The 25190-nt window shown below is 39.1% G+C and overlaps 3 protein-coding genes across 5 annotated transcripts in view; all 3 read left to right on the forward strand.

Annotated features, from left to right (window-relative positions):
- LOC137181256 (tubulin beta-6 chain) overlaps window positions 1-6173 on the forward strand; it is a 48078-nt gene extending 41905 nt beyond the window's left edge. The window contains exons 1-4 of one of the 2 annotated variants that reach the window (XM_067586822.1): window positions 2579-2698; window positions 3787-3895; window positions 4097-4207; window positions 4608-6173. In XM_067586822.1, the coding sequence (XP_067442923.1) occupies window positions 2642-2698; window positions 3787-3895; window positions 4097-4207; window positions 4608-5749 (1419 nt within the window). In that variant the 5' untranslated portion in view covers window positions 2579-2641 and the 3' untranslated portion in view covers window positions 5750-6173. Of the gene's footprint in view, window positions 1-2578; window positions 2699-3786; window positions 3896-4096; window positions 4208-4607 lie in introns of those variants that run through there. The other variant, XM_067586823.1, reaches the window with a different exon arrangement.
- A 1224-nt stretch (window positions 6174-7397) lies between these two features.
- On the forward strand, window positions 7398-14502 carry prelid3b (PRELI domain containing 3). Of its 2 annotated transcripts, none has more exons than XM_067586828.1 (6): window positions 7398-7703; window positions 9001-9169; window positions 10556-10645; window positions 11095-11165; window positions 11268-11370; window positions 12324-14502. In XM_067586828.1, exons 1-6 carry the CDS (start codon window positions 7672-7674, stop codon window positions 12438-12440), a joined length of 582 nt encoding a protein of 193 aa, XP_067442929.1. In that variant the 5' UTR covers window positions 7398-7671; the 3' UTR covers window positions 12441-14502. The 2 variants fall into 2 exon arrangements, with proteins under 2 accessions (XP_067442929.1, XP_067442930.1); XM_067586829.1 differs by lacking the exon at window positions 7398-7703 and adding an exon at window positions 7751-8259.
- A 2994-nt stretch (window positions 14503-17496) lies between these two features.
- Window positions 17497-23605, forward strand: aurka (aurora kinase A). The gene is made up of 9 exons (XM_067586831.1): window positions 17497-17811; window positions 18257-18319; window positions 18665-18998; window positions 19088-19130; window positions 19246-19437; window positions 21105-21243; window positions 21447-21595; window positions 21842-22016; window positions 23083-23605. Exons 2-9 carry the CDS (start codon window positions 18260-18262, stop codon window positions 23263-23265), a joined length of 1275 nt encoding a protein of 424 aa, XP_067442932.1. The 5' UTR covers window positions 17497-17811; window positions 18257-18259; the 3' UTR covers window positions 23266-23605.
- Window positions 23606-25190: the final 1585 nt, after the last annotated feature.

Below are 25190 nucleotides of genomic sequence, written 5' to 3' on the forward strand. Positions count from 1 at the left end.
ACATACTGTATGAAGCAGACAGACAGACGGACTAGCACATACACAAACACCTCCCTACGCAAATACGTCAAAAGGCGAGGGAAAGAAGCTCAGGGCAAAACACATAAAGGTCATCAATGACAGCTAAATGCTACTGTGGCTCTCTAATGAACCCCAACAGACAATTGAAGAAGTAATGACTTAAATCCCAGAAGCAAATTAATCCCAACCTCTTGAAACAACACAAACACTCATCCTGACCCCATCCTGTCCTGCATCTACTGGACCTTTCCTGTGTTTAAACTTAATGCACTCAGACCAGGAAGCCTTTTATCTAAAGGCCACAGTATCTGGTAAATTTCCAGTTTCACTGGTTTACCTGTGAACACTGGACTTTTGTGTAATTGTTTGTAATATAATATATTAATTAACCGCAGCAACAAATCACAAGCATTTGACTGAAAGTGGCATTTCTGACTGTGTGATTAACAGAGAGTTTATAGTATCAACATCATATATCATCATACTAGGGTACAGCAACACTACTCATCCCATTTGTCAATCCTTCTCTGAAACTATTTTTTTTAATCTAGCTATAATAATCATCAGTAGAAAGAGTTTGGCATTCCCCAAATTTCTTCAGACACCTACAGGTTCGGAGTTTTATCAAAAAATATTTTTCGTCTTTTGAGGCCGCACAAAACTGAAGAATGTTGAAGAATGATTGAAGAAAAATTGACCCACTGCAGAGGGATGTAGTATCTATTCTGTACGAGATACAGTATACATGCAGTCGTATCTCCTTCCTGAAATTACATTAAGCTGTAAGGGGAAGAGGAACAGTGCTCACAGATATCAGAAATATCTTGTCGGTTAGCAATTGCTCTGATTCATTCCTCATAATGAACAATATGCATTGGAAACAGGCTACTACGGTTGGCCAATTGGCAAACTGTTTTCAGGAGAACTGTACAGACAGATCCGTAATGTTTTAGGTTTGTTTTAAAACAATAGTCAGGTGCATGTATGAACAGTGAAACAGGTTTTGCTTGATTTAACTGTTTCCTCTGTTTATTGTGGCTGTTAAGAGATCCCTCCAAATGCACTTCCGATGTAAGTGATCCTCATTCATACAAAATTGCCTCTTTTTGTTTCTATCAAACCACTGCAGCTCAGCAAGGAAACACGTCTGTGGAAACAAAAAAGAGAGAATTTCATACTAAAAATACTGTAATTTGATTTAACTTATTCAGACTACTGAGGCCCCATATTAACTTATATTATACTTAACACATAAAACTTTGAAACCTGTGGATTTTGTCTTCCATCACATACATTGGAAGTGCATTAGAGAGAGATCAGCCAGGATGAACACATGGAATGATTACAGCAAGCAAAACCAGTTTCAGTGTTCATATGGGTACCTGACTATTGTTTTAAGACAGACTTGACAAATTGCGAACCTCTCCTTTAAGATGCGGGCGCGATCCGGGCACCCACAGCTAAATGTACTTGTTCTTACTGTACTTCGAACATCAGTACAGTATGTGAGGATAAGAACAAGAACAAGATATTGAGGAATTGTTTAACTATTTTGTTGAGGTTTATTTATATTCTTAGTCATATAACTTGATCAAAATATCTATTTTAATGTTTTCCATAAATTCGGGACACAAGGATAAGCAGACGATTCTTATCAGTCCCTTAAGAGCTAAAAGAATACATGGGCTGAAATGTGAATAAATGAATAAGTAAATGCTACAATTTACAAATTAAATCAACTTATCTATCTATAATATGTGATATAACTGCTCCAGTCAGATCATGTTATGCCCATGTTACTCCTCTAGATGGTAGCATCTCTCATATACAGGCTCCCAGTTACTGCACATTTGCACCTTATTATGACACATACACTGACTTAATAGCTGAAATAGAAATAGTTTATTTTGTAGCGTCTAAGTCCTTTAAGACAGGAAAATGTGTCATGTACGATATGCTATGTCATCAAAAAGACTAACTGTCATGTTACGAACTTTTACACAATATGAGGCCAAATCACTTTTGAGTTAGTAAGTTAAAGATGTTCCTGTCAGACATGAGAACAACATGTTTGGTACTTGCCTGTGTGTGTACAGTGTGAATATGTTAATGTAGTTAATAAAAGGGTGTTATCTGACACTGCCTCCATTCATTCTGGCTACACTTCCTTCCTGTTTTTGGCTGGTGATCACAGACGTGTTTTAGCCATATAGAAGCTTTTATAAAATGTTTGTGGCTCATTGCAACCAAAAGCCTCCTTCTACAACATTTGATAATTCATTACTTTATGAAGTATGTGGATGAGTCCATGTTGTTATTCCACTGCATGTTTTACATGTAATAAACAAAATGAAACATATAGAAATCATATTTGAAAATATAACAAGACTACCTAAACTAGTAAAATATGGCAAAATCCTTCATACAAAGATTCATATATACTTCTATATTTATTAATATGCTTAGAGTTTACATAGCTTGTTATGGCCCCTCATATATTAACGACAAGGGTGACTCCCTGACATCACTGATGACATCATATCTGGTATAAAAGACCAGTTGGAGAACTGTAGCATATCAGAGGCCCCCCAGCTGCTCTGTGTAGTGTATCCAGATCATCATGCGTGAAATTGTACATCTGCAAATTGGACAATGTGGCAACCAGATCGGCTCAAAGGTAAAAAAAAAAAAAGAAAAAGAAAAATCCAACTTCACTGCTAAAGTTATAATGTGCGTTAGTTCTGACTTTGTTGATAATGTTGAGACTCTAATAATGTTTTCTATATTTCCATGACCAAACGTAATTTGGTTGTATGCCTACAATGACAATAAAGCGTCTTATGTCTCACCAGAACTCATCAAGTATTTTTGAGGAGAACATGAAACATCTGTTGAACTATAAGCTACTAAATGCCATATCAGCTAGATGATTAAAGTCATTGTTTAAAAGAAAATTAATTGTGTTTTGTCAAACTGGTATGTGGGAATGTTAAGACTTACATGTTTTATTTTATTTTACATGATATCAGTTAAACTATAACAATATATTTATTATTTTTCTTTCATTTATTATGATGCCTGTTTTGAAATGTTCTGTGCATGTTGCTACCAACAGTTGTGAGTGACGCAGGGTGTTCCCTGTCACACATTCAGGGAATAGATAAGAGCCACAGCGAGACTGGCATGGGTGGGACATTTTTATCATGGTTAACATGAAACAAGAGAGAAGAACTACAAGATAATACAGCTAAAGCTAAAGCAACACATAACCCTGACATGAAAGATCATTGCAGTCTGAAAAATAAGCATTTACTTGTTTTGCTATGCATTAATATTATTTATATTAAAAATTACTGTTACTGTTGTTTTGCAGACATCATAAGTGGGTAATTTATTTTGTTTCAACTCAGAGATTAATGAGTTCAGATTCACCTTAAGCTGTACCAATTTGGAGAAGAGTCAGTGTTGATATATTTTTGCCAGATAGTCACAAGCTGACTGAACAGGTACATTTAAAAGAATGTACACTTCTGCACACCTGCATAAAAAACCTCAACAGATTCGTACATTAGAAAGCAGCCATACAGTATAAATACAGGTGAAATGTACAAAACAGTGGAAGGTACTTGTTGGGTGAAAACTTTGTTCAACTCAACATTTAAAGCTCAACTTTAAATGACTGAGCAACAACTGACCTGTTTCATTAATTACATGAATTGTGTTGTAATCACTGTGATGGTATTTTTATGTGGTTTGTCTTCATAGTTTTGGGAAGTGATCAGTGAAGAACATGGACTCAATGCTACAGGTCTCTATGAGGGAGACTGCGACCTTCAGCTGGAGAGGGTCAACGTCTACTTCAATGAGGCACATGGTAATAAAGACCATATATGGACTGTAACTTGACAGTTGGCTTGTTCAGACTCGTTTAGATGCAAATTTCTTTCTAATTCATTGCCTTGTTTTGCTTTTGTATTTTACTTTTTTTTAACTTCGCCACAGAGTAAGGACATGTTTAAAATTCAGGACGCCCATTTCTGACTTGTCTAAGAACAATAAATCATTCTGTTTCCAGGTGGTAAATATGTGCCCAGGGCCCTGCTTGTTGACCTGGAGCCTGGCACAATGGACAGTGTAAGAGGGAGCCGCATCGGGGCCCTTTTTAGGCCAGACAACTTCATCCATGGTGAGACAAATAACAAATGCACCACAACACCAAAGCAAATTCCTTGCATGTGTAAACCTACCTGGCAATAAACCTGGTTCTGGTTCTGATTCTGAAAATACTCGTGCTGCAAAATGCCTTTTGAAGCCGTTGAAGAACATGTAAACAAATTGAAAAAAAATAGTTGCAAGAATTTCACCTTAAGTAGAAATACAGTGGCAGCTTTTGTGTTTTATATGTAATTATAGTCTATGTTTTCATTTTAATTGTCTATGTGTACTTGTGTTTGTAAACTCGCTTGCCTCAAATGACTCCTTGAGGGACGAATAAAGTATTTTGAATTATTGTAAGACATGTTGTATACAGTATGTTTCCCTCTACTGATTGGTAGAATTAGATTAACTTTATTTTGGTATTACAGGAAATTCAGGAGCTGGGAATAACTGGGCGAAGGGTCACTACACTGAGGGAGCGGAGCTGGTGGACCAGGTGATTGACAGAGTGAGGAACGAGTGTGAAAGCTGTGATTGCCTGCAGGGCTTCCAGCTGGTTCACTCACTGGGGGGTGGCACTGGCTCTGGCATGGGAACCCTCCTCATCAACAAGATCCGAGAGGAGTATCCTGACCGCATCATGAACACCTTCAGCATCATGCCTTCCCCTAAAGTCTCTGACACAGTGGTGGAGCCCTACAACGCCACCTTGTCGGTCCACCAACTCCTGGAGAACACAGACGAGACCTTCTGCATCGACAACGAGGCCCTCTATGACATCTGTTTCCGCACGCTGAAACTGACCACACCAACCTACGGGGACCTCAACCACTTGGTCTGCATGACCATGAGCGGGATCACAACCTCCCTGAGATTCCCCGGACAGCTCAACGCAGACCTGAGGAAGCTGGCCGTCAACATGGTGCCTTTCCCTCGCCTCCACTTCTTCATGCCAGGCTTTGCCCCTCTGACAGCGCGTGGCAGCCAACAGTACAGCGCCCTCACTGTGCCTGAGCTCACCCAGCAGATGTTCGACTCCCGCAACATGATGACAGCTTGCGACCCCAGACGAGGGCGCTACCTCACAGTTGCTGGTGTCTTCCGTGGCAAGATGTCCACCAAGGAGGTAGACGAGCAGATGCTTGCAATCCAGCAGAGAAACAGCAACTACTTTGTGGACTGGATCCCCCATAACGTGAAGGTTGCCGTGTGTGACATCCCACCCCGAGGCCTCAAAATGGCCTCCACCTTCATCGGCAATAACACAGCCATTCAGGAGATATTCCGTCGTGTTGGCGAGCAGTTCTCCCTGATGTTCAGACGGAAGGCTTTCCTCCACTGGTATACAGGGGAGGGTATGGATGAATTGGAGTTCAACGAGGCAGAGAGCAACCTCAACGACCTGGTGTCAGAGTATCAGCAGTACCAAGATGCCACTGCTCATGAATCGGAAGGGGAAGATGAAGAAGAGGTGGGAGAGTCATCTCCAGCAGAAACAAAGGTTCAGTCTCGGATGGAAGTTACACTGGAAACAGTGACGGAAACAAGCACAGAAACTGTAGATGAGTAGAAGACACGACGCATAGAGTTTGGTGTGTAGGTTTGACATGCTGTTGGAAGAATGTGGAAGAAATGTGAGATTTTTGGTCTGAAAAGGGAGCTCTGTTCTGTTGTCGCATAATTCATGCGGATAAATGATGCTGTGACCTATTTACACAATAGTACTTAAGTTTTTTGTATTTTTTAACTGATTTGTATGCAAGTTTGTTTGTTTTAAGGGTTTAAGGCTTAAAGAGTTTTTTCTGTCATAGTGAACATTTGGAAATCAACATGTATGTATATAGGCTACACCAACTGTGTTTTATATATTGCTATTAAAAACTGCCTTTAGATAGTGATGTTAAAATTATTTGTTCAGTATTTTTCTTAAGACCTTATTGTTGCATTGCATGTATTTATGTTATAACTATGATTTAACACAGTAAAACCAAAGAGTAATGACTACTGAGAGTGAATTCAATGATACACTACTGACACATTTTTCCTTTTCTTTTGTTTTCATCATTTGAAGTTAAACTGGACTAAAACTAACTAAACTCAGCTGCAGTGACTGACAGTACACTGACAGCACGGTGATACGGTGCAAGGCTGTCACACAGTTTCCTCCCACTGTTAAGAGTCTGGGACATAGAGATTACACATAACTTGGCCCGACCGTCTGCTCGCTGTGATAAGCACATATCACGTGGAAACGTCCTTGCAATACTGCAATAAAGTTGACTTGACTCATAAACTGGGATACAGCAGATAATACTGCATGTAACCCACATGTGAATATAGGTTATGGTGACAAATACAGTATATTGCTCCATAGAGGGCAATCTGTCTTAAAATTACAAGAGGTGAGGTCAAGGACGAAAAAAACAAAACTCTCAGTTTTACTGTTAAATTGGCCCCCCAGAGGCCTTAAAAACCCCTCAGATTCACTGCATGCTAAATGGCTTTTTTGGAACTGCAATTTTGTCAATCTTAATATTACACAAATGTTCCCACTAAAGTACAATATCAACTCCACCTGCAAATCTCACGGCCATATCTTGTAGATGGGCCCTGTGCCAGTTTATGTAATACTCACATGGTGCATTCTGATATATAAAGTTGTGTTTTTATTTTACATTTACACATAGGAAACTTTTACACTGTACTTGATGGGAACTTGAAGGCTACAGGGTGTACAAAACGCACAGATGGTGAGTGGTGGGTTCAATAAAGGGATCAATAGCAAATTTCTGCCCCCCTACAGGTTAATCTGGGCAACAGACAGCATTCACTTAGACATACTCTTAACAATTATCAAGGCTAATTTCTGTAGTCAGTATCACAAATTATATTCTATTATTTGTGGCAAGATAGAGATGCATGGAGAAAAATAAATACTCCACAAAATATTGCACCTAAATACCCTACAGAAACATTTTCCAGTGCAATACTAAGATGTTCAAATGTTTGCACAAACGTTTGACCACTAAGTTGATCTGGTTGCGTCAAGAGTCTGCTTACTCTTTTTCTCCCAAGGTTGCAGAGGAGACCTTTCAACCTTCACTGCGCTGAATTGTGTAATACCAAAGGTTACACAGAAGATATTACCCAAGATTAAATAGCTGAATGTGACATACAGGCTGCCGCATGCTTCAACTTTGGGTGAAAAAGATAATACGTGGGTTTCTGTGCGTTGCATCGATCATTAATTCTCTAGTCTTAAAATAAGAGATGTTTCATTCAGCTGCCTCCAATGTCACATGGATGCATCAGCGGACTCTTTCAGCGGAAAGGGTGTAATACCGCTCATGTGACTGCTCCATACAGTGGGAGGGGACTTGCAGTTGGCTTTGAACGTGGTTCACTGACTGCAGGCAGTTACGCCGTGCCTACTTACCGGCTTATCAACGCCTCTGCTCCCGGCATCACTAGCACCGGCCAACTCGATTAACCATGAAGATCTGGACATCTGAGCACATATTCAAGTGAGTATTAGCTTGTTTTTTTAACTGTACCAGCCTTGTGTTTAGAGACGGTCCGCCTGTCAGAGGTTGACTGTCTGGTTCAGGCGGTTAAGTAACATCAGCTGGCCTCGTATTTAATCCACTGAACAGCACAAGCATGGTTTATGACTGAAAACTAACCAGACAAAAAAGTGCGAATGGCTACTTTCGTGTTTCTAGCTAGTATGCTAACTTAGTTGGAAGCTAGTAACGTTACATAGCCATTTAACGTCAGTCGGTGCTTTTTACAAAACGAATCACTACACTGTAAATACGCACAAACACAGATTGCGTAGGTATATTGAAAAATAAATGTATAAACGTAATAAATGTGAAAACAACACATTCAGTGGCTGGTTGCAGGAGAAAAAAGCATACAAGTTGCGTAATTAGCCGGTCTGGGCCAGCCCCCCGCGCGCAACCTTTCCCCTACATTTTGCCTGTCTACGTCACAGGCGAGGCAACGCCGGCGCGTTCACGCGTCTCCATGGCAACCATCCACCGCCACATTGGAGTCGACTCGCGTTTCTCATCGGAGGTGAATCATTTTTACTTTTCAGTGCTTTTACTGACATAAAATCACCGTGATAATGAGACAGAATTAGATGTCGTTTAATTTCATTTACTCCACATCGGAGATCGAGAGGTCTGAAACCAGGCAACATTAAAATAGTTCTTGAAAAGATCTTGACATATTAACTCGCTGTGTTGTTGATTTTGGCTTTTAAATAGCAAAATAAGCTGCTCTGAGGTCGGTTCATTATCTAATAATGTCACATAAACAGTGATGGAGTAACTATTCAGACTGGTAAAAATTCTCCTTTTATAAGGGGAAGTCCTGCAATGAAAAAATGTTACCTATGTAAAAGTTTGAAGACCTAATTATTATTAGGAGAATGACATCTGTAAGTGTTATGCTAATATATATTATATTGATGGATTATGATCACTGAGCAACGTGTAAGTAGCATTTTATTGATGTAGTTTGCTGTAGTGGAGCTAAGTTTAACTTTGGATAGTATAATTATTTATTGTTTAAACACTAAGAATATAGGGGACTGGGGGTTCAGTAGGTTTTTTCATGAAAATACAAAGGCTTTTCAGTTGGATATCACAGTTTGTTGCAATCATAAAGGAAGTATTATTTAATCCAAAAACATAACTTTACAAACATGGTAATTGACTATCAGATAGTAGTGTCTGTGTGTGTATTTGTATTTAGTTTTAATGCAATGTTACAATAATGTTTTTGTGGGTTTTTTTGGCCTTCCTTCAACAGCCATCCTTGGGAGACGGTGATCAAGGCTGCTATGCAGAAGTACCCCAACCCCATGAATCCCAGTGTGTTTGGAGTGGACGTTCTGGACCGAGCCGTCGACAAACAGGGACGCCTCCACAGTCAAAGACTGCTCAGCACAGAGTGGGGCCTCCCGTCTATAGTGAAATCTGTGAGTGTCAAAACCCACTCTGTTTCAGTAGTCGGCTTTCTAGCATCACTTGCTGCAAAAACCATGTGAAGCTTGTGGTTTAATTGCTTTGGTCACATGTTTAACTGAAACACGGAAAAAGAATGACCTGATGTGCAAGTTTGTGCCTGATGCCCTTGGTGTGAGGTTGTTTGTATTAAAGTAGTATGAATTATAGACATAATCTTTCCATATTGTGGCAAAAACAGATTTTAAAAAGTCAGACTATTTGTCACCATGTAAGAATCCAGTTATGTACTGAATACATTTAGTACCCGAGATAGCTTAATGCTTTCCAGCCAGTATGCGTGACCTTAAAACCTGCAAGGCTATTTCTGTCTACGGGGCAGCAGCGGCAGACCTGGTTTCTAACTGGTGCCCAGCGAGTTCATGGCTGTGTGCCATGGCTCGTGTTGTACAGAACACAGTAGTGCCATTTCTGTCATTCCCGAGGTGTAACCCATGACGGTGTGTGATGTAACTTTCCGTCTCTGGGTTAGATAAAACTAGAGGCCACAAGAGTACGGAGCAGTGGAGGAGGCCTTTGGATTTCTGAAGCGTGTCATTTGAACCCTTCTCCTGTTTCTTTGACTTTCTGAACTCAGTAAAGATAAGGCTTTGATAATATCCTGCTACGCTGTCTTGTTTTAAGCAATGTAAACATTAGCCAATCAGCTGCTGTTCTCTAGCACTGACCTTTGCTTAGATGTCTGAGGATGGGGTTGTAGTCGGTGACCACGTCTATGAATAGCCCCTTTAATTCCAAGGACAGTCTATGACACAGACTGTCCCAGTGATTGATAACCCTTAATCAGATTGTCTCAAAGCAAATCACTCCTGAGCCTGATTGTATGTGTGTAAACTGGATCTATCATTTAGACGTCTTCCTGTGATGTCAGTTTACCTCTGTACCATATAAAATAGGTCATTAGGGTTTATATTTTTATTTAACTTACATAAGACCATAAATCTTAGATATAGAAATGTGAATCACTTGTGGGTTTTAGACTAACGCCTAACGTTTTAAGACTAAGGGGTGCTGTCAAAGCCTCATGGGAGCTGTAGTTGTCAAAAGCTAAAATGAACAAAATAAGCATTCTTTTATCTCTGAAAAATGACAGAAACAGAAGCTTGAGGTGTGCCCAAATAAGCTAAATGTGGATAAAGAAAATTAAAATTTGCATTTTTGAAGTAGCGGGTCGGCACGAGTGTGACTAGATCAAATTTACTGCATGTAATCCAAACACAATGTCTGCTGGTACAAGTGTAGTTCCACTGAAAAGACAGACACCATCAGTAACATCTGCAAGAAAACAGCAGTTAATTTCAGTCTGTAGTAAAATGTGTCTCTGTGTATTTTTTCCTCAGATCATTGGTAACACACGAACGTGCACTTACATTAAGGAGCAGTCGGTCGTGGATCCCAAAGAGAAGACTTTCGAGCTTCAGTCCACAAATGTGAGTACATACTGTGTAGAAATAGCTGTATATTAGCAGCTGAAATTTGATACAATTATAGGACATAGAGTAACAGTTTTATTATTTAGAGCGTAAGGAAACAATTAAAGATGGAGGATTTTAACCTACTTTTTTTTTCACGCTACATATTCTTAACAAACCCGTTCAGCTGTTTACAAAACATGATCTATTTGGGATGTTTCAACCTCAAACAGCCTTAACCCGATCCACTTTTCATGACTTGAATTTGCCTAAACACATAAGCTTAGTCTGTTAAAAGGTGACGCATTTCTGGAATGAGGTCAGGCTTGTTACGCAGGGTGCATAGCTCACATTTCAACAATGTATGTTCATAATGCTGTTCTGAATCTTGTCTGACAACTCTCACTGCAGGGCTGTGACCTGAGACATTACATATCTCAACATGTTGTCTCTTCTGTCCTCTGTAGATCACTTTCACAAACATGGTGTCTGTGGATGAACGGTTAACATACAAACCACATCCAGAGGATACTGAGAAGTAAGTTGAATCATGAATTACTGAAGCACTCAGGACTGTGAAGTTGTTCAAAGCAATTTTTTTTTTTAACCTTAATTTTTTTTAAACCCCTTTTCTTTCTAGAACAATACTGACGCAGGAGGCTATAATCTCTGTGAAAGGGGTCAGTCTCAGCAGTTATTTGGAGGGAGTTATGGCCAGCACCATCTCTGCTAACGCTGGAAAGGTAAGAGATCTCTTAGAACTGACAGATGACAAGTGTTGGACTAAACGTCCAGACTGCATATTTTACTACTTATAAAACTGTGGCTTTAGAGTTTATTTCAGTGGTTCCCAACCTTTTTTTCCCCCTTTTTAAAATTAAGCAATATCTACTTGTTACCCCTGATAGCAAGTGACCTGCTAGTGTCCTGAAAAGTCAGGAAAAATGTTAAAATTGTATGATTATTATGTGTATATAATTGAGTTTTTAAGTGATATTAAGGGATTACTGTGCACACTTTCGGACAATCTTTCCTTTAAGGGATTCGTGGTGTTGCACTTGTTTGTACATTCAAAAAGTGACAAAAAGTAGTTGTGTAAAGAACGAAGAAGCTTCAGAGAGAAGTTCAACTCCTGCCTACTTTCCCACCTTTGAAAGTTACCTGCATTTTCATTAGCAGCCCCCCTAGTTTTGCTGTCAGAAAGATGTGGGGAGGAAGGGTTTCAGATGCCTGCTGATGAAGGCAATCATCCTGTGACGACCCCTCAAATGTATCTCGTCACCAGAGCTTCCCACAGGTTGAGAATTTACTTGTGGCAGTGGGTGGCGTGGTGTGTGACGGATATGCATGCAGAGACTCATGCAGTTTAGAGAGGGACAGTGTTATTTTGTGTAGCTACAATTTACAGATATCCCCTAAACGCCTCACATGCAGGCTATCGGTAGACACTAGCGAGGCGGCTGCACACAGAGAAGCTTCTAGTCCCCACTCTGTTACTGCAGCATGCAACGCAGACAGATTTTATTTATCTGGGTGGGTCTTAATCTACCGGAGCAGGCAGCCCAAGTAGGGCGTTGGGAACCACTGCTTTAATTTAATAGGAATATACTTTACAGTATAATTTCTGTCCTTGATTAAATTCTTTTAATATTTCCTCCAATGTACTAATTCTCTCTGTTTGTTTTTTTTTGCTCAGGGCCGTGAAGCCATGGAGTGGGTAATCAGGCGACTGAATGCAGAAATCGAGGAGCTGGCAGCCACAGCACGCGGGACCATACGCACCCCGATGGCTGCTGCGGTCACTGAGAAATGACACCCGCCTCTTATTTTTTCCAGCAGAGTCAGAAAGAAACGTTACAATGCCACCAGCCTCCCTTTATGATGCACTAATCCAGTTTGGTGCTCTGGGATTTTTTGTATTATTTGAGGGTACAATTGAATCATTTCTTGTACACTACTATCTACATTAGATATATATGAAGCAGTGGATTGCAACGTAAAGGGATTCTGTGGAGTGCTTTCAGAGGGATGCCACTTAGCAGGACTGCAGTGTTAACAGAGAGACTTGGGGAGGAAACGTGAGTGGCACGCTCAGGAACAAGTTCAAACATCATTGTTATATAAGTGTTTGAAAACATGTAGCATGGGCAGATGGGTATCGGAGGCATCTGGTGAACTGTAAACACAAACGAGTGCCAACGCAGAAACTGCTTTTTTGTCCTGCCTCTTAAAAGCGCCACTACCAGCTGTTTTTTCATCTGGCAAAAGACCTCAGAACACCAGCAAGTCTCCTCTGGCAGCGACAGAGTTACAGGACAAAAACAGTTAATCTATAGAAGTGAAGGTGAGGAATACTCCTGTTGAGATATGATGGCAGAAAACAACGCCTTGTCGAGGCAGGTGTCAAGTGCAACGTATGTCAAGGGTACATGGAAATGGTTGGTGTAACACAGACATTGACAGTGACACGTAAGTGAAATGTTTCACTGTCAGGTTTATCTGTGTTCGAGCCATCTCCTCAACAATGCTTTCTTCCGGGACCTCAGTAATAACAAAGCACACTGTACCGGGCATCACAAACAAGCCTGAATATAAACTGTATTTTGTTATTATGTAATAACTAATATTGTTATTAAGGTATTTAAGTTAAACGAAGGGATCAAGGTACTTGCCATATTTATGTTTTAAAGTAATGTAGAAGACCTTCTCAAATGCTGTGTTAATATAACTTATTCAGTCTGAGGTGTAGAGACAAACAGTAGAAACATTACATACTGTACCTGAACATGTTTGCTGAGCTCAAACAGTCCTCTTTTGCAACAGAGTCATCTCAGCATGTTCTCTCAGCGTAAAAGGCTGATATCTTTGTATTGACTTTTATTTGCACTTGCAAAATACATTTTTAACAAAAAAGCTGCTGAGAGAGCAGAAAAATTCTGATCATTGCGAAACTACTGTTTGAGAGAACAAAGAAGGACAAAATGCATTTGAGAAGGTCTTTCTGAATGTAACTGACAGCAGTGCGGTGATGGTGAATGCTTTAGTTTCTTTATATTTTTCTTTTTCCTGTAACAGGAATATTTATTTAGAGAAACAGTTGGGTGTGATGTAGTGACTTGGGTTGACCATTGAGAAATGTGATATCACATTTGTAGTTAGAAATTGTAACTTGTGCATTTTGTCTGGGTGCCTCTGAAAAAGAAAAAGAAATGGTCACACACCAACTGCAGAATGTGGCGATAAAATAAAACATTTTGATGAGTTTCATAGAAAATGTTTGCCAGTAATTCTTTAAATTAGATAAACCTTTAGAATTAAAAAGCCTGTTTGCTGCTGAAAGGAAATTGAACATATTTAACAATTAAATGTTCAGTTGTTGATGTTTTTCAACATCAATATAAGTTATACACTATTTAATATAGAATGGGTATTTATCCAATTTGATCGTTTTTATTTTCATGTAGCAAAATGATTATGTGAAAACTGTCCAATGAGCATATGATTCTGCCAAAGTATGAGCTTGATTATCTGATTGGTAATCGTAGGATATTAAAATATATTTTTGCAGAGACACTACATATCACTTCAGTCTAAACACTTGGTGGCCAGAACAACTGCATTCTTCTAACAATGGTCACCCGATAGAAACCACTGATGTTCAGGAACAGCACCATGTTTGAGATACAAGAGCGACATGCTGCCACTCTGTGGCCAAATCATGCTAGACTTCCAAGTTCATCTTGAGAAATAGTGTTTAAAAAAGGACTGATTTTATGTAATGTTGTCATCTGGGAAACAAGACCTGCAGTTGACTTATATAAATAAATGAGTAAAATGCTGCTGTTACAGTTGAAAATAAAGTTATCTGAATTATCTGTGGCGTTCCTTTTTCTTGTTTGTAGTATGTGTTCATCGATGACATGAGCCCTCAGTTAGTCCCTTCTGAATGTGTTGACCTTCTACTGGGGTCTGAACCTGTGCAAATATAGATGATTTTATTTTATTTTATTTTTTTACAAGTGAAAACAAGTACAGAGGAAATACATCATATTGTCTGGTGATAGAAACCAAGTTAAGTATATTTTGAGTTGGTCCTACATGGTCATACAGCTATGAACACAAACTGAGTCAAATTATCATGTTGAACCAAGCAGTGGTGGAAGAAGTATTCACATCCTTTACTTAAGTAAAAGTACCAATAAAGCAATGTAAAAATACGCCATCAAAAGCAAAAGTCTTGCATTACAAATCCTACTTAAGTAAAAGAACATAAGTATTAGCAGAAAAATGGACTTAACTCGTCCCTCTGGCTGATATATTATATATGACATCATTAGATCATTAATACTGAAGCATCAGTGTGTAGGCAGCATGTTACTGTTGTAGCTGCTGGAGGTGGAGCTAGTTTGAACTACTTTATATACAATTAGCTAGTTAGTCCAGTGGTTCCCAACCTAGGGGTCAGGCCCCTCTAAAGGGGAGTTTTTCCTTGCCGCTGAACATTTTGTTTGAACAACAACTCAATCTCAGAGTTTGTGATCACTGGTCCAGGATACTATCATAGTGATCGACCCATTTCACACACTCAGCGCCCTCTATCTTCCTTAACAGAATACTGTTGATAATATGAATTTACCACAGGCAAAGGTGAACTTCTCAGCTACCTATCAGGAGAAAAAAGGGCAATGTTAGGTGTGTTTAAAGTAACTAAAACACAACTAAAATCTATGATGACAAGTTGCTCCCATTATTAAAGTGTTGCTTAGCAACATTGCACTCAGTGCTGCCGCACAGGCCCATGGGTGTATAAACTGTACAATATATAGTGTCAAACCCCCACCTAGTACTCTCTTTATTAGTAATTGCTTGTTTGATATTGGTATTGATATTGATATAACAAAAGAGTATATCACATTTCACTGCCTGAAAATGTGTTTCTTTACACTGCAAAAATTATTCTCTGCCCTCAACTTGCAACACTAGTAAATGGTTCAGACACATGTACAAAATACATTGGCATCAGATCACCATCAAATAGATAAGCATAGTCCTTTAATTGCCCCTATTCTAATGTTCTACATTCTGTGGTAAAGCTTTGGATTTACAGCAGTACCAGAGGTACAATGGAAGGCAACGAGAAAAAGTCAGAAAAGTTATTTCTATTGGATATTATAGTTTCTATTATAATAGGATTATAATAGCATGTTTAACTATAAGAATAAATTCTGGACTTGTTTAAGTATCTGGCCTCTTGGTCTGCTACCCACTGTGCTGTGGATATTCCAAAAACTTGCAATTAAAATGTCAGTCTGGTTAATCAGCTAATGCAAACGACACTTGACTCAATCACATCTGACAACAGAAGTGAGCTGAAATGCCAAAAATACCATAATTTCAAATAGTATGTACAGGTCTAGATGAAAATGTTAAGATTTGCATGTCTGTCTTTGTTATTTTTGTTATTCAGAAAGTCCAGATGTGTAACAACAACCTGAGATAGATTATGCACAGTCAAATTACATTTGAAATATATTAATTTCTTCCTAAATGTTTTTTTAATAATTGATAGAATCCTACAGAAAAAAATAAATTGTAGAAAAGGCAGATACATTTTTTTCACTGACAGCTGCGTTATGGTCAGTTAAGTATAGTATTAATAGACCATAATGAAATGCAACTGCAATCATATTTTTTGCAAAATTAAACTTTTTTACTATAAATGGTGCAGGGAGGAACAGAGAGATTAATGTATTGTGTTCATTTTGCTCTGCACATCCTGAAACTGTGCCTCATTTATTTTTGGCATTGTTACTATACTAAAAGACTGTGGCAAGAGGTTTCTAAGTTTATTAATGTTACATTTATGGCTGATTTTGCTTTATTGTATAAACATGTACTGTTTGGGTTTTTAAGTTCCAGCAGAAAGAATAGGAAACAAGCTTACATTATCATCTTATAATTATCTTAGATAAGTTTCATTTTCATAATTGTAAGTTTGCAAACAAAAAAACTATCTTCTAAGTTTTTCATAAAGAATGTGAACAGTACTTACAGACCATTACACCTTACACTAATAAGAAGGCTGTAAAAATGTTAAAGCATGTATTATTTTTAATGTCTTTGTTTAACTCTGTTCATTGTTTTATATATTTATTGATACAGGAACATTTATTTCAGGAACAGCTGAACTGTACTGTTATCAAACTCTTTTACTCTTTTAATCCCTGCAATGGTCACGTTCATAAATTTCATCAAACAGGACTTGTACATTACATTCAGCCTCCACTGTTACATAATTTAGTGTGCACGTCACATTTAATTTTTGCACTTGTCACCATTTCTTGCTCTGCAGTGCAGTCCATATTTCCTTTGTACAGTCAATATTTCATTTCAAGTTTATATATCCCATTTAAAAACTATTATTACTCCATCCTGTAAATATATTTTAATTTTTTAATTTTTCATTTGATTTTAGGTCTATTTTGTTTATTTTATTATTTCATTATTATTATTACCTTATTCTTGTTATATTTTTATTCTTCTATGTAGTGGAAGCAAATGCTAAGACAAATTCTTTGTATGCTTGCATACTTGGCAAATAGACATATTCTGATTCTTATTCTGATTACTTCTTATTTATTGTATTTATTCTTTTATTATTATTATTAATATTTATTTATTTTTCTTTCTATTTCTTATGTATTGTTTGTGAACCCTCCTAACATTTTGTTGCTGCACTCTGCTGTTGTAGATGATTCCATCTGACGTCACCCTTCACCCGTGACGTATATCGCATTAGCCAATGGTGAGCGACTACAGAGCATTCCCTCAGCCAATCGGCGCCTTAGCTTATTTAAAGGTTTGAACAGAGGAACGTTTGAAATTAAACAAGCCGGGTTTAAGGGAAGAGGTAGCTCCCTAAGTACATTTCAGGTGGAATTCTTTGTCGCCTCTGTATCTTGCTTTATTCGTATTTACCTATCTATAATATCGACGCCAGTTAATTTTCGCCTCAACGCTAGAGTGGTTTTACTTTATGTATGTAGCTACAAACGACAACTCAACCGTTAGCTTCTAAGTTAGCCAGCTAGCTAACGCTACCAGCTCCAGTGCTGCTCTGTTTGAATTCTGGATAAAGTACCAGGCAGCGGTTGCTCTCGGTCTCCGTGCAATAATATATTTAGGTAAGTTATGCTATCTAATACTTACCAATACTTACATGTGAGGTGTGTTGGTTTGTTGTGGTTTCTTAAAAGCGAACGTTAATGTTAGCTGTGAACGAACGTTAACGTCTAAAAACCTTGTTCACAGTAACGTTAGCCACGCGACGGTGATGGCTAACGTTTATTTTCTCATTTTTAAAAGTTTTCCAGTGTCTGCTTTTTAGTGTTTTTGTCTAGTTTTTTAAAAATAAGTTCAAGGGAGCATCTACGTTACCGTACGCAACACGGTTTTGTGAGAAAACGCTCAAACTTTGGAACAATGTAGCCTAAAAAAATAGCAGGCTTACAGTAGTTCACTCAATAAATCCGGTCTTTTTCAATCGACTCTGGTATATTTAGCAACCCTAGCTTTACTTTAACTATCTATGATTTATTTGGTTAATCAAACTCTTTCCTTTTCTCTCAGAAAATGGACGCTTCTGCCAGGGCCAAGCTGACAGAGATGAAACTTCAGAGGCCTGAAGTGAAGGTAATGCAAAATACCAATTACCTTGACCATTAAATCACTGCTGTCTTCACCACTCACTCACTTTGCTGACCTTTACTCTTGTATGTTGATATGGATTTCTTGAACTTTGAACTTGCAGTGCAATTACAATCTGACATCTCTGTAAAGTTTTTCAGTTACAAGTATAAACACCAGACACAACTATGAGACCTCACATGTACAGAAATGCATAACATCCTAAACATACAGGAAAGATGATGACAATAGAACAAGTGGAGTGGGTCTTAAGCATAGCTTTCACATTGCTCTTAGATCCTTTAAAAGCCATTTTATGCAGCGTTTGGTGTTTTTCCTTTTTAATTGCAGTCAAATGGTGATGGACCAAAGCGGATTCCTGTGACCCAACAGTCACAGATGACTCAAAAGGCTTCAGTCACACCAACTCAGCATCAAAGAGTCCTGGGTGTGTCAAATGGTCCTAAGCGCATTCAGCGACCTGTGAGCCATCAGAAACCAGTATCTCATGTCAATATTGTCAAGTCCACACATCTGGCTGATCAGAATGTGAACCCTGCTACTCAAAATGTAAATCCTGCACCACAGCCCAAATCTAGTTCCCAGCAAAAGATGAATGAGCCCAGGGTGAACCCGGAGGGAACCAAACCAGCAACAGAATTGGAAAAGCCTGAGAAGCCACGGAGTAAGCATATTACAAGATTTGACAAAGTAATCAACCATGTGTGGGGGGTTTGGATGCTAAAATATATCCTTTCTTCCTGCTTTTGTTAGAAATGCCTGCCAAGAATGATTCTGCAAGAGTCTCTGAATCAAAGTATGTCTTATAAGTCCTTATTCTATTATTTGTTATTTATTATTCTAATCTTCTGTAAGATTACAAGTTTTGTTGGGTTTGTTGTCTGTAACTATGCATGTTTCTGCTCACGCAGGAAGCGATGGAGCCTGGAAAACTTTGACATTGGTCGCCCCCTAGGAAAGGGTAAATTTGGCAATGTCTACCTGGCCAGAGAGCGACAAACCAAGTTCATCTTGGCCCTGAAGGTGCTCTTCAAGAAGCAGCTGGAGAAGGCGGGGGTGGAGCACCAACTGAGGAGAGAGGTGGAGATCCAGTCTCACCTCAGGTAAAGCGTCCTTGACTTTATACAATCTTATGCCATGTCTAAGCACTGACTGTAGTTGGGACAAACAGAGGTAGTTTGATACGTTGATCATTTGTTGTGTCACATAGTTCGTAGATCAACAGTAAGAAAAAAAACACAAAGTGCTTTAAGTTTTTGTAAAGGCAGACACTTCTACACACTAGAAATGAACTTTGCAATCGAAACTTGGCAAACGGTAACTAGGACATTGCTGTTTCGAGTCTATGGAAAACCTGAATAAAACAAAAAACTTGAATACAAAGGCAGTGCCTACATTTAGATATAGTCTTTATTGTCCCACAGAAAATTTGTTTTCACAGCCTATACATATTCCACACACAAACATACAGATAGATCATGAACACATAACATTCATTCCCTCGACTGTATCCCAACACGTATACATGTATGTTTAGCCATGATGAATCAGGCCTGTGTATGGTATTTGCCACTGGGAGTACATGTTGAAGTTGAATACTTCGTATACATACTTAGATTTACCTGAAAGAAAACCAATGTACCAGGTTTTTAGATGTCTGTGCTCTTTATTTTTAGGCCCTGTTTACACCTGGCATTAACATGCGTCTCCACATGCGATCTGAGTGACCACTTGTGATCGGATCTCACTTCTCAGTTATATGCAGCGATCTCCCCGCAGCTGTGTCTCTCCATTCAGAGACGCTGTGCACATTTACGCATGAGGCACAGCAGCATAACTTCATTGATTATTTAAATCTCCGCCATGCCAACAGGATCCGTCAGGATCTAATGTGTTCTTCTACACATCCAATAGGTCAGCTGTTGCGCGCACACACACACAGTCCAGGTTGATACTGTTTGGAGTAAAGCAGCCGTCCTCCTCATAAATCCTCATTCAATTATCAACTAGATAGAGGAAACTATCCAGCAACATTTAGCTTCTGAAATATTTTTTTAGACAAACAAGCGAAAAAATAATGGTTTAATTTCTATTCTAATTGTCAATTTGAAGAGGAAAACCGGTTACGGGAACGTGAAAAAAAGGGGGGTGGATTACATTTTTAATTCACATGAAAAACAAAATAATTTGTTTATCCTCTTATCAAACAAGTTGAACGGCTTTGGACAGAGGGTCCTGTGCTTAGTCTGCCGGAAAATAGAGGATGTCAGTTGAGTAGGTGGTCCTGCAATGTAGCTCAGGACGCATTGCGTTTACACTACTAAAAGAATGTGGCCACATGCGCCCAGACCACCTCTGAATGTGGTCTGAGTGATGGAATCTCAATGCGTCTTGGGTGTCTTTACACCTGTATTCAGAGCTTGGATCATCCGAGACGCATGTTAATACCAGGTGTAAACAGGGCCTTAGTGTCATGGGTATTTCTTTTATATTTTTATAAAACAAATTTAAAGTCAATCATTTTACCCTGTTCAGTTAACAGATTAAACAGAGTTTAATCTGTTAAACAGAGGGTGGTTAAACATGCATTGGTGGTCAATCTGGGGCAACATGGCTCATCCTATATGGCTTTGTGACCCTCCGCCTGACTTTTGTTGAATGAGGGTCTGACAGCCTCTGCTCTCAAAACTTTAGCCATTAAGTCTCAAGGTATTAGTTGGGTATTTCAACAAAATTTCTCAGAATATTCCTCTGCCTCTGCGTCCTGCAGGCACCCCAACATCCTGCGCCTCTATGGCTACTTCCACGATGCATCTCGTGTGTATCTCATCCTCGAGTTTGCACCCAGGGGAGAACTCTACGGTGAGCTGCAGCGCTGTGGAGGTTTTTCTGAGGAGAGAAGTGCAACAGTAAGTCTTGTCAATTTAAGACCTTTTTTTTTTTTTTAGTTTAGAGCAACTTACACAGAAGTATTGTATTGTTTCATTCAGACACAGTAAGCCACATTAAATTCTGTATACCAATACTGCTTTTGGTGTGTGAAAACTATGACTACTGTATATTTTAAACAGTCATCCATGTTGTATTGACCATGATTAATGTGCGTTACTAGTACATGATGGAGCTGGCCGACGCCCTCAATTACTGCCACTCCAAGAAGGTGATCCACAGGGACATCAAACCAGAGAACCTGTTATTGGGGGCCAACGGCGAGCTGAAGATTGCAGACTTTGGCTGGTCTGTTCATACACCCTCCTCCAGGTATTCACGCATGCTTCTGTTATATTGTGTCTGTTGAACCTTTTTGTGTAACTTCTGTAACATTTGGAGAAGGATGTTTTGGGTTGCATCTGTAATTCATGTGTTCCTTGGCTTCAGTGACCTCATACTTTTTCTCTCCCTCAGAGTTTTTGTGTAAATGCCCCTTTGTCCGTCTATATCCTACAAACAACTGACAGGTGCCATACTTTGTCTGATTTATTTATTTTCTTTCTTTTCCCTGTGCAGGAGGTCCACTCTGTGTGGAACACTAGACTACTTGCCTCCGGAGATGATTGAGGGAAAAACTCATGATGAGAAGGTGGATCTGTGGAGTCTGGGCGTCCTTTGCTACGAGTTCCTGGTTGGACACCCCCCATTTGAAGCAAAAAGTAACGAGGAGACCTACCGCAGGATATCAAGGGTAAGAGAGCTAAACAGGGTAAGATAGATAGACACCCATATAATATACAGATGGGTGACAAATTGAAGGAAAAACTAGTACAAGTCTGAATGCTTGACCCCTACAGTTAGGGGATCTGGTGGCTCTGTTATGCTGTGGGGGGGCATTTTGTTGGCATGGTTTACAGCAAAAGCTGTCTTAAAAAAAAAAAAAATCTGTCAAATTAATTTTGTGGCTTATTAGTGGGTGTACCAAAAAATCAGACAATTGAGTGGTTGCTGATCTTGCAGGCCTGCCTACACAGCATTCTTGACAATGACATCTTGATGTTTGAGATGACCCACAATATGGTGAAGTGTTGCATTTTGGGGGGTTGCTGTCAGAATGGGTGGATGACATTTATCAGAATATGCAGTTAATTTTTACTGACATCTGAAGGGTGTTTTGCAAAGCAAGACCCTCAAAGAAATACCTTTCAAGTGATACTGATACATAAGACTAAAGCCCCTTTCACACACAGTCTGTTTACCATGCCTTGCTGATGCTTTCGCAGGTAATTTGATAACTAACAAGCAATGCAAGTTCTTTTGTGTGCAAACAAGCTCTTTTTTTCGCTTGCCATGTTCCTGAAGAAAAAAAAATGGACATCTTCATTGTTCACGTACATCAGGCCCCATCTTCTTCTTCTATTGAGTTTTATGGTGGTTGGCATCCGTAAATGTTGCATTACCGCCATCTCCTGAACTGTCCCTTGCCCCATCTTTTCTGAACAAATTGCGTTGTGAATGTTGGCTGCTGAAAGGCTGATGCTAAACTGGATTGCTGGCTTTACTTTGGATAAGAAGCTGAAGGAGTGTGAATGACTTGGAAAATCATTTGGAAAATGGGTAGGTCAGATTAGGAAATCTTAATCAACTGTGTTGAATAGTTTCAAAAAGTACAAATGGGATTTAAAAGTTGAATAAAACTCCTAATTTAACCCACCCATTTCCCACTTTTTCTCAGATGATCTTTCTATAGTCACTACAGTTTTGCTTATAATTGCTGTTGTTCATGTTTTAACCTAATTTCTCTCTTTGTCGTCCAGGTGGAGTACACTTACCCTCCACAGACCAATTTCAGTGCTGGAGCCAAAGACTTGGTTGCCAGGCTGCTGAAACACAACCCCATGCACAGGTTGCCCATCGAGGGGGTCCTGTGCCACCCCTGGGTGGTTGAATACTCCACCAAGAAGCCCAAAGCCTTGAACAGTGAAGAGCCCAGCCAGTGAGCGTTTTGGTTTCTCTCCAACCAACATCTTGGGGATGTGAAGGTGAAGCGTTGCGGTCAGAGCAAATGGCCGGTGTGGAACATGAACATCGGCACGGCTGATGACAGAATCTGCTTTTACTACTACACTGACTACAAATCACTTCACTTCAAGTGGATGTTTTTGTCTGCAGGCATCTTGAGCCAGTTGGTCACCGTTTGTCTTTCTATCTTTAAAGTTTCCTTGTATTACCAATGGCATTCTTTTGCCTGTAAATATTTCACTGTTGTTTTTTCTGTATAATTATGAAAATTTTTATTGACCTTTTATTAAAATGCCATTACTTGAAATGAACAAATTACCTTTCGTTGAATATGACTATTGAATTATGCAGTGTATGGTAGCGATTATTTAGTCTTTGCATTTCGGGCTCTCGGTTGATTGTCTCACGTATGTGGTAAACGAGAATTTGCACAAATGTCCAGTACGTGAGATGCTCAAAACCCATCACGCTTCTCTGGCGGGAAGGGGACAGCAGAGGGCGCCAGTATACCACTACACTTGACTTGGGAAGATGTTACAGATTTTGGGAAGTATTAATGCCACTGTGATGAACCTGTTGAGTGAATTTATGCTACAATAAAATAGTTGAAATGTGAAGAAGTGAGTAAATGCCCTTTATCATTTAATTTTGGCAAATGAAAGTTTAAAACCACTTGTATCCAGAATGCTGGAGGCTGCGTCACAAATAAAACCGGATATTGACATGCAGGCTGTACGTTAAAACCAAGGGCATGGTTTAAAAAGCGGAAACGGGTCAGATTTATTTAAAAAAAAACAAAAAAAAAAACAAACGGATCTTTCAATCTTTTTAGAAACGTGCCCAGGACCAAATATGTTTGTATCATCATGGACAATATTGATAGAGTAGACTGCGTACATCGTGTTGTTAAATTAGAGAAACGTGTTAACTACAGGTAGTCACGAAAACTATAAATTATCTAACAGGCGTTTTCATTAAAAAAACGAGTCCATGTGAAAGGAAAAGTAGGAAATCTAGTAAACAGGCCTACTATCATTAAGCATTCCCTCAAACAGATTTCCTGGAGTCCAGCAAGTAGCCAACTGAAGTGAAAAATACTCAAACATGTTTAAAATATGTTAAAAGGTGAACACATATTTAAATGATCCCTCACGGTACATTGTTCAGCTAATAACTGTTGCAGCAGTTGCTATTGTGTCCGCTAGGTGGCCTTCTAGGCATTATAATGAGTAAAACACTGTCGTAGAGATGATAATGTGGGGAAATGTCATCTTGTGTCTTATGTTTGTTAATGTAGAAATTCCTCAATTTAGTTAATTTTCCTTGTAAAGTTATTTTCTTGTCTTTCAGTTTGTTGAACTATATCAGTCAAGAGTTGTCTCTCTCTGAGTGGTTGATAGAAAAAGAAAATCTAAAAGGTGCTTCGTTCCCTCAGGAAAATGGCAATATGAATTTTATAAATTTTGCATTTCTGGCTAAGTTTAAGTCTAGGCTTGGACCTAATTGTTGAATATTTAGATTAGACTCATACAGAATCTCTGCTTTGTCCAACAGGCCTCTGCTTGTGCATTCCAGCTGTTAATCTGCTGAAAAACATTAGAAATATCTCGCCTTTTTTCCCTCCATTTTCCTGCATTTTCGTTACACGTGAACCGGATCTGTTAAGCCTCTAATAGTTTGCAGTAGACGGGATTCATGTCTTAAAGGTAAATCCGTGCATTCGTGTATGCACCAGGTACAAATCTTCAACAGCTGGAGATTAGACCACTCAGATATAAACGGTTTGTCCAGATGTTGTTGTCTGCGCAGGAAAAAAAATCAACACAGTGGATGAACAGGTCGAGCAGAAGGCCTGATGCTGCCCGCCTTTAGCACAAAACCTGGCGAAAAGATCTTAACGTGA

Source organism: Thunnus thynnus, chromosome 4 (genome assembly GCF_963924715.1).
Source record: "Thunnus thynnus chromosome 4, fThuThy2.1, whole genome shotgun sequence".
In the NCBI taxonomy this organism is placed as follows: Eukaryota; Metazoa; Chordata; class Actinopteri; order Scombriformes; family Scombridae; genus Thunnus; species Thunnus thynnus.